The 17,420-nt window shown below is 41.6% G+C and overlaps 2 protein-coding genes across 2 annotated transcripts; both read right to left on the reverse strand.

Annotated features, from left to right (window-relative positions):
* Positions 1-16,410: 16,410 nt before the first annotated feature.
* LOC112508222 (ribosomal protein S12, mitochondrial) lies at positions 16,411-16,859 on the reverse strand. Its single transcript, XM_025113012.1, has one exon. It carries the CDS (start codon positions 16,803-16,805, stop codon positions 16,428-16,430), a length of 378 nt encoding a protein of 125 aa, XP_024968780.1. The 5' UTR covers positions 16,806-16,859; the 3' UTR covers positions 16,411-16,427.
* LOC112508223 (NADH-ubiquinone oxidoreductase chain 3) lies at positions 16,845-17,210 on the reverse strand. Its single transcript, XM_025113013.1, has one exon. The coding sequence runs from the start codon at positions 17,208-17,210 to the stop codon at positions 16,854-16,856; it is 357 nt and encodes a 118-aa protein (XP_024968781.1). The 3' UTR covers positions 16,845-16,853.
* Between the last annotated feature and the right edge of the window lie 210 nt (positions 17,211-17,420).

Here is a 17,420-nt window from a genome sequence, read left to right on the forward strand (position 1 = left end):
TGGCTTACCTTTAACTTAACTCTCTAGTTTATGGCCTAAAAACACGGGAAAACAATACTTTTTGATCAAAAAACATAAGGCCATTTAAAAGATCTTTTGTTGTGTTCTTGAGTACACGTTAGGATATTACTTCAGAGGCTATCCAAGCCATTGAAGAGCCTACTCAAGCTCCTGAGGATGATGAATGATCCTAGAGGCTCTTCTTCCATATGAGATCTTATACCCAGGAAGCGTAGGTAGAACTTGTGAAAGGAAGACACTAGCGAGTAGACCTGTGAAAGCCCCCTCCCCATTATTGGTCGATATCTTACCTTTAAAAGCAGGTATAAGAATTGGAAGTCGGGATATCCCAATCTTACAGCTCTCAAGCAGTTTAGAAGATTCATCCCTCATGAAATCCCCTTTGCTCTTGCTTTCATCTACCCCTATGCTTCTGCTTTCTTCATCTATGCCTATGCCACCAAGGATAGATCCAATTTCCTGTCCTTTTTTGGAATYGTTGATACATATGTTATGTTACGATGGCTTCGGATGAGAGAGGGTGGTCGTAGATCATAGTTCTGTAGCGAAGCTAGGCTGTTGAGTTTGAGCTATGAGTTCTKACCTGAGCTAGTCTTTCAGATTAGGCAGGGAACATGAGGGACAGTTCCTCACTACCGAAATTCCCTTACAGTTCTAGAAGGTAAGAGAAGCTAGGGCTTTTGAGTTCCAGTAATCAAGCTAAACTGGAGTTCTGGAGAGAAGGCAGTGAACGGAGTTGGCGGTTCGAGTTCTTGGCAGGACGGATGGGGCCCAAAGTTAACAAGTAGCTTGGGTCAACCTTTGCTTTCCTTTGACAAGGCAACTAAGGCACCAGCTTTGCTTTCAACTTTGCTGCCTTTCTCTAGCGAGACAAATAAAGTACCTTAATTCACTTACAGCAAGATAAGGTATTTCAAGCGGGTGAAAGTATAGAGCTACTAACCARAGTCAGAAAAGTTGGTTGGCATTCAAGCAAGAGAGAAAGAAGTCCCGATCAGGCTACAAGTGGGACTAGAAGCGAGGGCCGCTATTCCGGTCAGCTTGTTAGAAAGGGAACTAGCACCCTAAAGACAACTACTCACACTTTCTAACAGTAAACTAAACTGCCTTCCCGGTCGCCTCACCAACGCCTTTTCTCCTTATCGGTCGAACTTTTCCATCCTCTCTCGTTGGGAAAGGGGATCGATTACCTTTCTTAGCAAGGAGAAAGTCACTGTCATTGCTCTCTCCTTAAATGTCTCAAAAATCGTACCTACCCTCTCGTCCATAACGTAGCCCGAAGCTCTCAAGCGACTGATTTCACACAAGTAGTAGGACCTTCTTTTATAGTGGAGTTAGAATAGGCTCTAGAATAGTCGAATTAATGRTCAGTCTCGCTCTCCACCCCGCTGCTAGATGGGGTAGGGCTTTTCACATGCTTGAGATAAGACAGATCTTTTTTAGGCATTAAATAGGCCGAGAGAAAATTCTCATTTTTACATAGATGAGCAGCAACTTTAGAAATGAATGCTCAAGTCTGTCACTTAGAAGATAGGATGGTATCGACCTGGACAAGGGGGCAAGATTCCCTGGCTTAGGGCCCCTTTAGTAGGGAGCAGAATCGGTAGGTTCCTTTCCGCCCATCGATTCAATAATATCAGTTCAATTAGTGTGGAGTCCAAATTTCATACAAATCTTGATATGATCTTCATGAACAATGATGAGCACTAAGAATGAATGATGTAAGTAATGATTAGGAGAGAGAGAGAATTACATCAGCCAAATCTTGATTTATGTGTTAATGACAAAACCTCTAATTACAATTACAAGAGAATTCCTATTTATACTAGGAAAGTAAAGATTAAAATATTACAAATAAAACTATTCTAAGGAGAAACTTGAATACAACTTTTAAGCTCTTATCTTGAACCCAACAATTAGTAAAGGTCGAATTGGAATCTATTATTACCATAGACAAGACAAGACAAGGGAAGATGCCCCCAATAGAAGGAAATTTTTTTAATGTATCAGAGAATAGGCAGGTTTAAAGTTAGAGGAATATCAAGAATTGGAATATCAGTCAGAAATTGAATAAGAGAAGCAAAGACGGGTTATAGTATAGTAGAATCAGTAATCATCTAGCGGGGACGGTTTCACTTATAGGTCAAGGGTCTCGCCCATCTCTATTCGCCTATCCTCTTCCTAGATCGAAGCTTTCCTTGGCTTCGAAGGTTGGTTTCGATTGGCTGCTTTGTGTTTAGTCTGTTGTTATTCTAGGCTGGAAATAGAATTCAGAAAGTTTCACCTTGACAAGTCCGTAGCTCTTTTGGAAGCCATAACTAYGAACCCCCATAGCAAGGTATACAACACCGCTATGATAAATCCCAGTCCAGTAACCTGGGGAAGGAAGAGGTGAAATTCCTTATAAATGACTGGGAGCTCTAGCCCATTTCTATTTCCAGGGGACTCTCGAGAAAGAGAAAGGATCAAGCTCAAAAATTCCTACGAGCAGCCAGCGGGTGGATCGGGGAAACGGGAGAAGAACGACTTTGTGCCATTAGGATCCTTTTCTACCAGATAGCCTTGACCTAGCTTCCCGGAAGAATCTACGGAGCTTTGAAGCACTCTTTGAGATTATGCCTGCCCTTATGAGAAGGAGTTAAGAAGATAGGAGGGAGGTTAGTTATGATCCTGCCAAGGTTTTTTCAAAAATACAACTTTAGGCTAACTAAAATAGCTTTTAGAAAGCTAGAAGCGAGGAATCCTAGTAGTTCTAGGTCTCCGTTTCTTCAGGTAGAAGTCTCCAAATATAGCTCTTACTAATAAGGTAGAAAAGAAAAGTTAGTTGTCGGTTTGGTAGTAAGCAACATCGGAAGGTAGCAGCACAAAGTATTGCGAATGCAATAGTCCCAGCTGCCAGAGTTTTTTAGAGACTGAAGCAGGTCGAGAGCCAGACAGTCTAACGAGCGAGTATAATTTCTTTAAGGATACGAAAAGGAACCGCTGCTAGGAGGACTGTCCTCACTGAACTTGAAAATATATTACATAAATTGGTCCTGGGAAGTGAGATAATTTTTTTTCCAAGGCGGTTGCCCAAGACGTGATGAAGGGAAGGAATTTAGCGAACAAGTTATAGCACTCTCCTGAGAATTAAGAGGGGAAAAAGCCACAACTGGATGGTAGCAAGCCTGGGCACGTCGGGGAAAAGAGCGCTGCCTATTCAGGTTCAGGTACAAAGTATGAGTTCATTAAAAACGAATAAACGAACTTGACCAGATAGTAATGGACTTAGGTTTTTTTTCTTATAGTAGAATGAAGATCGAGTGAAGGCCTTTGAAAAATGCAAAAGCTTCAGGAGCCAGAAGAAAGGAATGAATATTGACTTCCTAGGAGGAGGCGTAGGTGATCGGAAACTAATCAAGGACTGCTAAGGATTTAAACAGTCTGTGGGACCTTCAAGGAAGAAGTGAGATAAGCTAGGATGCATGTGATAGAGTAATHCCTAGCGAGTATAAGTGGATCAACGTTTCATTCTTACCCTTTGCTAAGTAGTGCCCTTCTTTCAGGGGTTCAAGGCTCGGTATCGAAATAGCAGTTCGAGGAATCCCTRACTTGCTTTCAGGTATGAAACAAATAGCAGTCCAGGTCTATAAGTWGGAAGGCTCAAGGAAATGCGAAGTATAGAGAGTATAAGATAAGCTAAGATCGAGACTCCCAGATACCRACGAGCGGGATTAGCTACCAAGCGGGGGAGCTTCTAGAGACTGATAGATGATAGGTAGATGGGTGGGAAATCAAAGAGAAGTGACAAATGAGACTCTTAATGGATTTGTCAATTTTCATCCTTTTTCATGGGGCAAAAGTCAGCCCATTCTTATAGCATCCAAGGAAAGAAAAATTCCCATGGCAGCTCTTAAAAAGATAGGAGAGGAGGGTGAGTCAGTCGAGTCGAGAAGCAACTCATTTTTAAGTTTAAAAAGTTTAAATAAAGGATGATTTCCAAGTTTCAAGGAAGAGTGGATTAGCCTAGAATATCTTGATGCACTAGAAAAGAGGATTACCATATACGAATACAAATACAGTTGGAGATCAATAAGCCAAAAGCTTTAAGAAAGCTATAGTAAAGGCAGATTACAGGAAGAGCACAGTCAGTCTTCTTCATAAGTTCCCTCCCCGTCAGGATAGGGCGAAAGTTGCTTTGTCTTTGTATTCAACGAGTGATTCAGAGTTGTCTTACCTTTCTAAATTCAAGCATGTCTTTTATGATAGTTCCTCTATAGAACGTCAAGACCTTGTCTTTCGTAAGCTAGATACCTGATAAAGTAGATTAAAGGGCATACTTTTTCCTTAGAAAAAAKCCCACCCACGTCTGGGTCATAAGTTAGTCTGCCCATTTACAACAAGAAAACCAATTCATAGCGCAAGGAGGATAAGGGAAGGGTAGAAGCTATCCAGTAGAATGCTAGGGCACAAAAGAAAAGGACCTCGCTACACGAATTTAAGGAAAGCTCGGACTTCTAAAAGGCTTCGAATAACAAATACAGAATATCGTTCATTTTTCCTCCAACAAGAAGAAGAGCCAGTTCAACTCATGAAATGGAGCTTTCATATGGACAATCTGAAATAGAAATGAGACCTGAAATAAGAAATGAAGAGGTAGGCATGAATGCTAGGTAAGTATGAATGCTTGGATTTGAGGTCAGGCTAGGTAGCTTCCTTTCTTTATAGCATTAACTGCTAGGAATGAAAAAATAGCATTAGCTGCTAGGCAAGAAAGGTTGTCAATCATAGTTGTCAATCTAAAATAAGAAATAGCTTTCATAATATCTTATAGTAACAGCTAAGAAAGAAAAAAAAAGTAGCTTAAAACCCTCGCTAATGCACTATTGAATAGGTTGAGTTATAGGGAGATTGACCTTGCAAAAAGGCTAAATAATAGGTCTATAGGCAAAGGGAAGGGGGTACTTGAAAAGGATTTCCTGCCTTGCAAAGTACAAGGCTATAAGTCGGCTAGCCACCCTAGCTAGCATTTTATATAAGATAGGGCGTTCATCAAGCCTTTTTTAAGTCGAAGTGTAGCGAAGTGTTTCTCCTAAGAGTGAAAGTGGAACAAGAGCTATCGGGCTAGTTGCCTGCGTCTCCTTAACTGTAGAGAGATCTATTTCTCACCAGTGAGGGCTAAACAAAGTTCATCATCTACGAGATTGTCCCATTTCATCGTCATCTACGAGATTCGAGTTAGTCTGTTGTTGTTCTCTCTTTTAGTAGTATGTATTCTTTTTCTCTTTTAGCCTATGTTCATTTCTATAGTAAGCAAGTGCTACAACTCAATAGGGACAACTAGTCTTCCTTCCTGGGTGCTTGCCCGTGGTTGGTGTTCAGTACACTCTTTAGCATCGACCTTAAGGAAAGTTACTAACCTTCATCGTTGTTGGCTAAGCAGCTAGTTGCCTTCTTAGCCTTCCTAGACCGCTAGTTGACTTCTTAGCCTTAATGGTTTGAAGAAGATAAGGGCATGGAGATTGACCCAGCTCATCGACCTTCTAGTAAAGCCAAGCAGCTAGCACCTTAAATAAATTGATAGTTAGCCGTCTGAAAGCATTCAGAATGTATGAACTCTGGAGCTAGGTTGTATGACTTCCATCATTACTACTAAAGCTAGCCAGTTGCCCCACCTCCTAATAAATCTTCCCTTCCTCTGCTGCCGCGGCAGAGTGAGTTTGTATGCCTGTTGGGTCTTTTCCTGGCTTTCTCACTAGACAAATTATCAAGTCGATGCTCATGTAATTGCATTTTGATACTCTCACATTTCCCTTCGATGAGCTGATCTTTAATTGCAAAAGTGATAGCTTATATAAATGCATTTTGATACTTTTTTGAAGACGAGTGCATTTTGATACTTTTTTGAAGACGAGAAAGAGTTAGCCTTAAATGTCCCTATTCAATAGGCTTTCTTTCTCCCTGTAGTTGGTCAACAACCAAATCTAGCTAGCAAGCAAGGTCATTAATACGCTAAAAGAAGGCAATTTAAGGCCCAATATTTCCCCCTGTTTTTCCTAAAAAGAAATATCCTTATAGAAAGTTTTAGGGCTTGACTCAAGCATTGGTCTAAAGACAACCGCTACTTTTCTATCATTACTAGACTAAATCTAGGGCCCTAAGGGCTAAAGTCATGATAGACAAGAAAGGGAGACTGAAAGCTTGCTGCGAACGGGTTAGTTAGTCACTAGATGATAACATCCATACTGAATTAAAGGAAGTGAAAACAGACTAAAAAGATAGGAAGGAGACTTGACCTTAGGGAGAGAAAATCCCTTTTCCTCAATCTCTTCTAGTTAGTAGTACCTACCGGATGAATTACTTTCCWTAAAGGCCTACCTTCCTTGGCACATAGATTAACATTATTCCCCTTACCTTAGATACGGAAAACATGTCAGACTGTAGAATGGATTCCTACAATGGAGGGCGAGTCACCTTCATGCGGGGCAACCTAGTTACCATGGAAGACAAACCTTCCCCCATTATCCATTCGAAAGGCGCTGACTTTCATTATCTGGGTATTTTCTAGGGGTGAAAGGTGCATGTGGGATTTTCATATGCGGCTTATAGCAATCATTTTAAGCATTTCTTAATGAATAGCTAGATGGTCTCTGCGGTCTAGGATCTATAGATAGAGAACACAAGAGGAGAAGAACATCATCAAGTTCCTTTTATCCAGGATTTTGGCTACCTATAGGCGAAAGAATTAGACTCTTCTCGACTGACTATTCATAGGCGAATGAATTATCTTTTCAGAAGGACTAAGTAGCAATATCAGTGAAACATGAGAGGCTCATTGCGTACGAGCTTCAATAGTGAGAGCTAAGCTAGGAACAGGGAAGGATGAGCAGAGAGGGAAGGACTTTCTAATTGAACTTGACTTACAAATAAAAGGGAATACTTAAACGATTCAGGTTTCTGGTTGAATACCTATCCTTGCCTTCAACCATTCATGCCTTATCTTTCAGATTGATCTATCATTTCATACCGAATTTCTTATATCTCTATCTTTTTTATCTAGATTTCGCATCTATCTTTCTCATATTTGACTGATTTTATATGCTCATGCCTCATCCTCTTGATTAGACTATCTATGCCTATATTTCAATCCAGATTTGATATCCCTCTCTAACCTCTTCAAGGCATGGGAAACCTAAAAAAGCAAAGGAGAGGCTAGCGGTGAAAGCAGATTGATAGGGGGTCACCCGACTCTTTCTAACTAAAGGTTGGTGTATCCTATTACATAATCTTTCTAAGGAGCAAGAGCATGGGAAACCACTCAGATTGAACTAGGCTTTCTGAACCATACCTTGCATCGTCTAACTGCCCCCGCTAAATCATGATTGAATGTCTCATTTTCCTCTTTCTTCTTTCTCGTCTTTGACACCATTTATTTGATCATGGCTAAGACTCACTAACATTCTCTTTGCCAGCAGGCTCCCACTTGCTTGTTCCGGGCTTGCGGGCCTATAATCCAGATTGATATATCCAGATTGAGGAAACACTGAGTTCAGGTCTTCTTTCTATGCCCCAACTGGATAAACTCTGAGATTTCTCTCTTTATGTATTAAAATGGGGAAATAGTCTTTCTCAGACTCAAATCCTTCTTTGTTTGTGCCACGAACTCCCCGAACGGACTTATAGCAGCAATACCATCTAGAATCTCTGATGAGACATATCCATTGTACTATCACTCTCCACGATTTGTATTAGAGAGGCTTTTCACCCACATGTGGGTCATCCTTCTCTAATATGATTATGAAGTGAAGCAATGGAAGAGAAGAAACAAGCTGGGAACCATCTACAACTTGAACACTCCTTCTTTCATTTCAATCTCAACGTACGCTTGGAATAGTGGCTTTCCTGTAGTAAATGAATCAAATTATATAGGTAGCAACTATCTCGAAATGGATAAGTAAGGTCCCCCATTTCACCTACGACTTTCTCATCAGAGTTTTAAAGAGGTAGTGATTCTAGGACTAGAGGGAAGTTCAAGTCGACCAATGTGATAGGCGAAGAACTAACTTCTCTGGTGTCCATCGAAGGATTCAGAGGTAGGAGATGACCTGTAATTAATCTGGCTATTCGTGTTAAAGGGGAGGGCCTCATCGAAATCATCGGCTTTCTACCCTAAGCCACGGTCGTGGCCCTATTATTTAACAATATTTCCAGATGTATAAGGCCAGCATAGGCGGAGTCTAATTCACCATCACGGGAATGAGTTGTGACCCTAAAATGTAACTATCATGCTTGGATGGAAGGAGCATTCAATACTATCGAGGTTGGACGGAGGTGCCTCTTATCGGTCGGAAGTGAGTTGTGAATTATGGTGATAAGGCTTGTGATGCTCGATCTAAGATATTCGGAATCAAGATCCAAATAGAATTGTTGGCTTTCACAATAGCTTTCTCGGCCGGAAAAGCAGCTCCTAATTCCTATCTCGATAGCTTCATCTTCTTCGGTAGCTGAGAATGCTTCTGCTGCCGAACCGGGAGGGGCTAAGAGGCTTACATGCCTTATTTAAAAAATGGAAAACAAGTCTTTCTGGGTGGGGGTATTAAATCCTTAACTTCCTTAATTTTAATCTAGTGAGAAAGCGCGTATACTTGAAGGCAGGCGAAATATTTCACCCCTCATCCGGAGTAGTTTAGTTAGTTGTCAATAGCTTGTCATTCGGAGTTGTCGACCCGTCATTTCCCGTCAAGTAAAGGAGCATCCCCCTCTTCATCGCAGTCATAAAATACGTTGTATCGATAGAGTGACATTTGCCTTATACCCCATGATCCCTCTACCCGAGGGATCAATAAGCAACCGGGTGACGGGCGAACAACATCTGTTCCAATTCCAGAGGCTTTCTCCGATCAAAGTCGGATCAAATTCAAATATTCAATTCCAAAGGAATCGGTTTTGGGGAACCTCGGGCATTGGTTGTTGGAAGATTTTGATGCCTTCCATTACGGTCAGAGCCGATATTGTGAGGGAGTAGCTAACCAATCTCATTTCTCAGATTAGTCCATCGATTTAAAGATTAGTTCATGCTCTTTCATCCCGTCGTTCAAGGAGTCGAAGATGGCTTGGCAGCAAGCGTAGTGGCAGGCAGGCGATAGGATGTYAGCAGGATAGGCTTACTAAAGCTTGTGTAAACAATATTTCTAGGAGAGAAGACGGGACGAGTTCTCCATCCCTCTTAGGAAGGTCTTCTGTCTTTTTGAAATTATATATATTTTTTATGTTCGAGATCGCCTCCGTGTGGTTCATCCTAAGTAGCTAATCGAGCTTTTGTCTCTTGGAATCGTATCATCCATGGCGAGGGTATCGTATAATAAGAGAACGGTTGCTTTTAGGAGTGATCTGTTCATGTAACTAGAAATTTAATAAGAGAAGAAAGAGCAAGTAAAGTAAAACAGTACGCCCGGTTCACCAGGTTCTACCACTTAGGGGCCAAATCATAGTCAAAAGAAGAGTTTGATCCTGGCTCAGAAGGAACGCTAGCTATATGCTTAACACATGCAAGTCGAACGTTGTTTTATCGGAGAGATTTTAGATTCTAAAGTGACTCAGTTGGGTTCARTTCCCAACAACTCCCATGCTTACCGTTGGTCAACAACCAACCATATACACCGCCAAAGAAGTCTGGCGTAAAACAAGACTTCTCAAGTCCTGCTTACCATAAAAAAGTGAGTAAAAGCAGGCGGAGCAGAATCTATAAAAAAAATACCAAATGGAACCAACTCTTGTCGTTCAATATCTACTTGAACTCGCTACTACGTATATGATCCCCTTGACTATTTACATCGTTTCGACCTGGGCATTTTCAAGATGACTGCGAAACTTCACTCCAGAGAAATATCAGGTTAAAGTACGTGAGACTCTGGAAACCAATCTCATTGAGAAAATGAGAGATCTCCTTAATAGTCTTTATCGGGAGTATGGTCTGATCCCACTTACCCGTTCCACCCCCTTTCTAAGGGTCATTCGGCACTTGCTTGATGAGAACCCGAATGAAGACAGGTTTACTTTATTAACTTTTATGTATAACAGGTTGCTTGAAAATAGGCAAATAAGCGGGGTCTTCAGTCAAGTAGTTCATGCTAACTCTTTTGGGTGGCGGATGAGTAGGCCAACATGAAAGTTCCATTTCATGGAAGGACGACGTACTATGATACTTTCCGAACCTTCCCCACCCCTCACACCAAATGCCCCATCAAAACTGAGGGCTTTCCGGACCTTCCCCACCCCTCACTCCCCCTTTTTCAAAAATAAGCCCCGCTCAACAAGGGGCCCCTCTCTGATAATGAAGAAAATGAAAGAATCTCAGCTCAATCCCTGGTTTATAATTTATCTCTTTCCTTTTATTTTTAGTTTTTTTGAAACTTGTTCTATTCAAAATGTTTTCCACTATGGGGACTTTGTTTGATCCCCACCTTATGTATATGGATTCTATCGCTCCTAATCTTTCTTCCCCCTTCTCAAGAAGACCTCTTTAACGAATTGGATGGAGAATGACAGCAGCAGGAAGATCCGAGTACACTGGACTCCGATTTGTTCCACCTTGGGAAGGAGGGTGATAGGATAACCTTTTTAGAGGATGAGATTTGCGATCTCTTCCATGAATTAAGAGAAAAAGAAAAAATGCCCCTCGAAGACGAGCCCCATTGTATCCACCGAGCTATTGATCGAGTCAGGGAAAATTTGAGTGCTCCTGACAAAAAAGAAAGTGAGAATCTTGAAGTAATCGCATAGGAGATAAAAGAAAATCTTCTTACTAGTAGAGCCTATTTTTATTTCAATTTATACCTGGACTTAGACGTAAAAGATGATGTTACGAGAATTTCCGAAAATGAACTGAAAAGGGACCATGAGAGAGGAAGTTAAATTGAATTGAGAGTTTGCTGCCTCAGAGAGTCGAGAATAAGTTGGTGTTAAGTGTACTAAGGTACAAGATTGAAAAGAATGCTTTTGCATTCCAAGCGCAAGTAAAAATCCCATACTTTTCTTGGTTAACCGCCAAGCTACCCTTAAAAAAAGTAAGACTGTTGGGTCTTGCTAAAGAAAAGAGTCTTTAAGCTATCTAAAGAAAGATAGCTTAAAGAAGAGCAAAAAAAATGAAAGAATCTCAATTTCATGACAAATCTGGTCTGATGGCTGATCTCTACTAACCACAAGGATATAGGGACTCTATATTTCATCTTTGGTGCCGTTGTTGGAGTGATGGGCACATGCTTCTCAGTACTGATTCGTATGGAATTAGCACGACCCGGCGATCAAATTCTTGGTGGGAATCATCAACTTTATAATGTTTTAATAACGGCTCATGCTATATTATCATATTTGTTATGGTTATGCCGGTGATGATAGGTGGATCTGGTAATTGGTCTGTTCTGATTCTGATAGGTGCGCCTGACATGGCATTTCCACGATTAAATAATATTTCATTCTGGTTGTTGCCACCAAGTCTCTTGCTCCTATTAAGCCCAGCCTTAGTAGAAGTKGGTAGTGGCACTGGGTGGACGGTCTATCCGTCCTTAAGTGGTATTACCAGCCATTCTGGAGGAGCAGTTGATTCAGMAATTTCTAGTCCTCATCTATCTGGTATTTCATCCATTTCAGGTTCTATCAATTTTATAACAACTATCTCCAACTATCGGAAGCAAATGGGTCAATGACTAGATAGCCACGGTAAGATGGAAGCCCCGCACAAATTCCCTTAGAGTCGTCGGTCGAATTACCAATCAATTATATTGTTGGATGAGCGGAACATCTTTGAGACAAATCATCTCCACCTGGGTACATAGCTTCATCCAAACCATGGATCCACGAATTGTTGCCTCACTCGAGAAAAGAGCTTCGTAGTTGCGAGTTCTGCGCCGATGAGCGATATGTAATCCTAGGATTAGAACTATTCTTTACTAATTCCATATAGTAGTTAGATCTTTTAGATTTTTTAGATTTAGGTCTTTTGGCTAGTCTTCATTTCCCTTTCTTCTATTTTTCCAATATAAATAGCAAGAGCATGAATAGGCCTACATGGGATGGAAGGAAGGAAAGATGGAAGGAGAGAAGGACTGAACGACAAAAGGAAATACCTMTTTGTTTGCCTTGGAATGAATTAGTTTTTTCAACTGCTGAATAGGTTTYGGAGCTTAACTTAAGTAAGTCGTTAGTACGCTTTTAGTATCTGGATCGATAGAGACTGATCCCTTTCTACATACATAGCCCCACCCCACCAGATACATACATACTTTTYCTCCTTTCTCCCATAAAGCTTCCTTTCCTGAATCTTAGCTCTTATCTTTCTTATTTATTCTGACTACTATCACTTTATAAACCGAGACTGGATAATTAACCTTAACATATCAGGGTAGTACGCCTGGAACAAGAAGGTTCATCGTACAATTTCGACGACTACAAACATAAAGGAATATATCCCTCTCCCTTAGTGTCTTTCCACTTCCGTCGTTCAGGAACAAACACTTCRCCTAATTCTTTTGAATCCCGGCCCGCTTTTTCCCCACTAACTAATTACGTTACGACCACTGAACAAACTTGGTTGACGAACATAGTTTATGCGCCGCTAATTTAGCGGCTTGTCGAGCATTTGACAAACTGACACCATCCATTTCAAATGGGATTTGTCCTGTGGACACATGAGCAATCCAACCCGTAGGATTTCCTTTTTCTTCCTCCCATTCTGACTTCTGTAGGTTTTCCGCTCATAGTACGATGGAATTGCCCAATTATAGCTCGACGCGCTGCTTCAATGGCTCGATATGAAAGACGACCAGCTCTACAACTTTTAGTGCCATATCTTCCAAAACCAAGTCATTTAACGTCCGGTTTGCAACCCCTACTACATCTGCCTTTACGATATTTACTATATTTCATACGTTTTGGATATAGCACGTCCCCTTTCTTTTTGACCATATAAAATCCACACTTTGACACCTGAGATTTTGTAACGAGTAGATACTTCCGTAGGAGCATAATCTATTTTCTGGTTAAATACAATACTAGATGTTTTTCCATACATTCCGTATTCAGTTCTAGCTATTTCTGCACCTTCTAATCGACCTGACCAACATATACGGATCCCCTCCACCCCTTTTGTTATTACTAATCGAAAATCTTTCACTATTTGGCTAAAAATTGAGCGAAATGATCTGTTTTGTTCCTCGGTTGAAAAGAGATATCTTGAGCAACCGAAGAAGCACTTTGATAAACAGATTTGATTTTGACCAACTCAATTAAGGTATTAGTCTTTGTTCTATTAGACAACAAAGATCGCATTTTTTTCACTTCGTTCAAATAAAAGTTGTACCCGAACGGAATTCTTCTGTTTCTCAGTATGATCTCTATCATCATCTTTATTCCCTTTATCAGTTCTCCTATCCCACCTAGGTCTATGAATTTCTCTATCAATTCCATTACCTTATCCTTAGCCATGAAGTTCCAACATTTTTTCCTGAATGTTCATAGGAGTTGTTCCAGGGCATACTAAAAAAAGGTTCTTATACAGCCCAACCCCGTCCTTTGGAAAGAAAAAGGTAGCACCGAAGAAAGGAAAGAGCGAGATGGTGGTTTTTGTTGTTCCCGCGAAGCGAGGATGATTCGACCAACGAATGAAGTCGGTCAACTTTTTGTCTTCGGCCAAAAACTTTTTCTGGTTGGTCGAGCTTTCGACAAAAAAAGCGAAACGTATTCTCTTATCTAAGCTTCTTCCCTGTGCGTTAGCTCCCCCCATGGTAGATGGTTCAACCACGCCCGGTTCCACGAAATGATTGAGAACTACGACGGGGTCGAAATGCATTTRGTTCTTTGTCTTCAATAAGTATGGCATGACCGAATAATTCAAGGAAGGGCGCACCGCAGGGAGGGTCCTTTTAAGTGGATGACTCGTCGGGCTGTCGGAGGGGGACTTCTTTGACTTCTTTGAGAAAAAGAACTTGAATAACTTCGTTTTTCTGAAGGAGTCGTCATTTAGGAGGGCTATGTCATTTACAAGACTGCGTATTTTGGATGCTTGAAGGCCCCGCTGACCCAAAGTGATTTAGAAAGATTCTTCTTTATCGATGGTGATCGGTCATGGTATCCAGAGCGTTGCTTCTTTTTTGGCCAAATGCTGATTTCGTTTTGCTTCTCCCGGTCGTCGAGCCTGATCGACTCGACTCTTTTGCCTGCCCCTCGGCCTCACACTTTTTTTTGATCTTCTTCTGTACCATCGTTTGAATGAAGACACCCGATCGGCCCGACTTTACCAAATGGCCACCATTGGCCGTTCCCCTTTCCGGGTCTGGATTTTTTGCATCATTTCTGTCGTCGTGGCCGACGGGGAAGAAAGAAATGAATGAATGTTTTTTTGGGAAAATGTAGAATAATACACCTACCGAGACGAAAGCCAAAGGTGAGTCTAGTAGGTGGACGTATCGAACCGAAATAAGATCTAAGATTGACATCTTGATACACTAATTTACCATGATAATAAACAGAGTCAATGCGGACTCCGCCATGGTAAGGGCTGCTTCTTTCTTCTTTGATAGGGGGGTTTCCATTCACCAGTGCAGACTAAAAGTGCTCTCCGAACCGTGCTGGATAGTCACCCATCACACGGCTCTCAAACCCAACCTGTGGTGGATCCTGGGTGACAAAGTAAAAGCGTTTGACCCTTTGCCCCATACTTTGAGATGCTCCTCCCCGTCGATCAAGCAGCGATGCTGCTCTTAGCTTTAAGCCACTATCGTTCGGTTCAGATAAGTCAAGTCCCTTCGGTCAGTTCGCTCAGGTGATCCTCCTTTATCTTCCCTAACGTTCAGAGTTGTTTTGGTTTGAGAAAGGAGCACCGGCCGAGCGCCCTGAAAGAATAATAAATTGACAACAGAGGTAATTGCAGATTCTTATTTGAACGAGTTGAAGCTAACAACATGTTTTTTACACACCGGGGGATGGTAAGAACTGAGGGAAAATGCCCCTCTAACCTAAGTGGKCCTACCTGCGAAGCAACTGGTACGGGGGGAGGTTTGGTTTCGTGCAAGGCCCTCGCAGCAGGAAGAGACAGTTGTCATTTGAAAGAAAGGCTCTTTGTTTGTATAAAGTTCCAAACCTTCGCACCCTGATGAAAAAKCCCTTTCTTTTCTATCTTATTAGTAAATCCTAAACGTCCATATTGAAGCCTAGCTAACGAGAAATCAAAGCGATAACACACCTATCCTAAGATTAGGATCGAAATAGAAGATAATGCCTTTCTTTCTCAAAGTAAACTTTATCCCTTCCCTTCTTGCTTTAGAAAGATTGCAGCAAGCGTGCTGGACTAATATAATAGAAAGTCAAGGCTCTTCTCCTGTTCTACGAATCTACAACTCTCTTTACTGAGCGAGACTCCATCTATATCCCTACTAGTGGTTATTCTTTCCAGGCCATTTGTTTGACAGCTTAAACTAGACCCCACTTTCGATTAGATAGGTTTCGGTCTTAATCAAGATAGGTCAAGGGCGCGTCGGAACGGTCGGTAGCTACTTAGTCTCATCTAAGGGTCTAATCTCCTTGTACGACTTTTTTTCTTTTTAAAAAAAGGTCCATTTAGGCTCCTTCCCTTCCACGGCATAGTTGCAAACGTAGGTACTACGAGCCCTCTGTCCCACTCATTTAACCAGCTCGCGTGGTGCACTGGTTTCACCGAAAACTCTCATTTGTTGAAGCGGAGCATAGTGCGCTTTAGGCACCGAGCGAGAAAAGTCTCTTCTTTCGTTTCGGTTTATTCACTGATCTGAAATTTAGCACTTGTTTTCTTATTGATTCCAGGGGCAGCGGCGTTCTTGAATAAAGTCTATCCGAATCGAATTAACACTTCTCACATCAGGCAAGGCCTTTACAGCAGAGCTGGGCATCGGGTCCCTGGCTGCACTAGCAATTGGCACATAGAGGAATCATTGCCTGGCTTTCTCGGCCTGGTATCCTGCACCTCGCGTTCATGATATCTACATTCAACTGTGCCCCGGAGACACGGTCGAAGCACGCCCGCCCAGTGTGCTTCTTTCACGACATGCTCTGGTTTCGGGTGTCTTCCAGTGGTCTTCTAGCGTTAGAATAAGTCGTGTCCGTCCCAGACATCTACAACGCCCTTCCCCGCCTTTTTTTGAATCTGGGGTGAAGGAAAAGACTGACCCCTTCGGTGACTTTCGCGGTCGCCCTCACTGAACCGACTTGAATCTGAACATCGATTCAGATCAAGTCTTACCGAAATCGGATTCCCTTTTCGTGCCATAYGCGCTTAGACTTTACTTTTTTCCCTTTTTTATTCCCGGCCCAATATTAGTGCAATTGCCTTCTTAGATTAGAGCCAGTAACTTCGTACTGAAAATTGGAGAAAAAAGAGTTCCAGAGGCATCTTCCATTCATATCGATTTTGGTTTTTCTGCACCATATTTTGATCTCCCTTTTCTTCGATCCGGAATTCCCAACAAATCCTTGACTCCTCGAATACAATGGGATTTCACACYTGGCGAATCTTTCACTCTACCTCCTCTTATTAAAACTATAGAATGTTCCTGCGAATTATGACCTTCACCCAAAATTTGAGCAAATATATTGTGTCGATTGCTCAACCGTACTTTGGCTATCTTACGTGGAGCTGAATTAGGTTTTTTCGGTGTTCTCGTTGGTACACGCGGGCGTACTCCTTGCTTCTGGGGACATTGATATGAAGCTTGAGTACGATCCGTGTGCAGTTTTTCTTCTCTACCATGACGAATCAATTGATTTAATGTAGGCATCACTCTTTCTTTTGTCCTTCCCACCGATTTTTTCCCTATCACTAGTGGTTACTCCCGATCCGAAGCACCCTTTTTCCATTCATAGAGAAATCCAATCATCAAAATTAATAAAAAGGCCATCATGGACCAAGATCCAAAGGGATCAATCTTGTTGGGAGGTACTGCCCAAGGAAAGGAAAAGGTGACTTCCGGAWCAGGGATAATAAATAAAATAGAAACAAGATAAAATCGTATATCAAAACGACTTCTRGCATCACCGAAAGGATCGAAACCACATTCGTAGGCCGACAATTTTTCTRGATAGGTCGAACTATTGGAAGCAAATGGAAAAGGAACACCATGTGGGATCAAAGAAACTAGTGGACTGATCACTAAATAGATAAAAATAGGTGCAAATTTTGACATCACCAGAACCCACTTTGTTTTCTCGCGGAGCGGCATACCGTAAAAAAGATAGGATTTGAATCGATGACTTAAGCCCTTGCGCTATTCCCCCCTGATCGCATCGTAGATAGCAGTCAGAGTTAATACGCTTTCTATTCTCTTTCAAAAGTGAGATCAACATCGGCTTGTTTTGTTGAAATCGAGAAAGGTCACTCCTAAATGCAACCTTTC

This window comes from Cynara cardunculus, assembly GCF_001531365.2.
Source record: "Cynara cardunculus var. scolymus isolate 2C chromosome LG 2, CcrdV1, whole genome shotgun sequence".
In the NCBI taxonomy this organism is placed as follows: domain Eukaryota; kingdom Viridiplantae; phylum Streptophyta; class Magnoliopsida; order Asterales; family Asteraceae; genus Cynara; species Cynara cardunculus.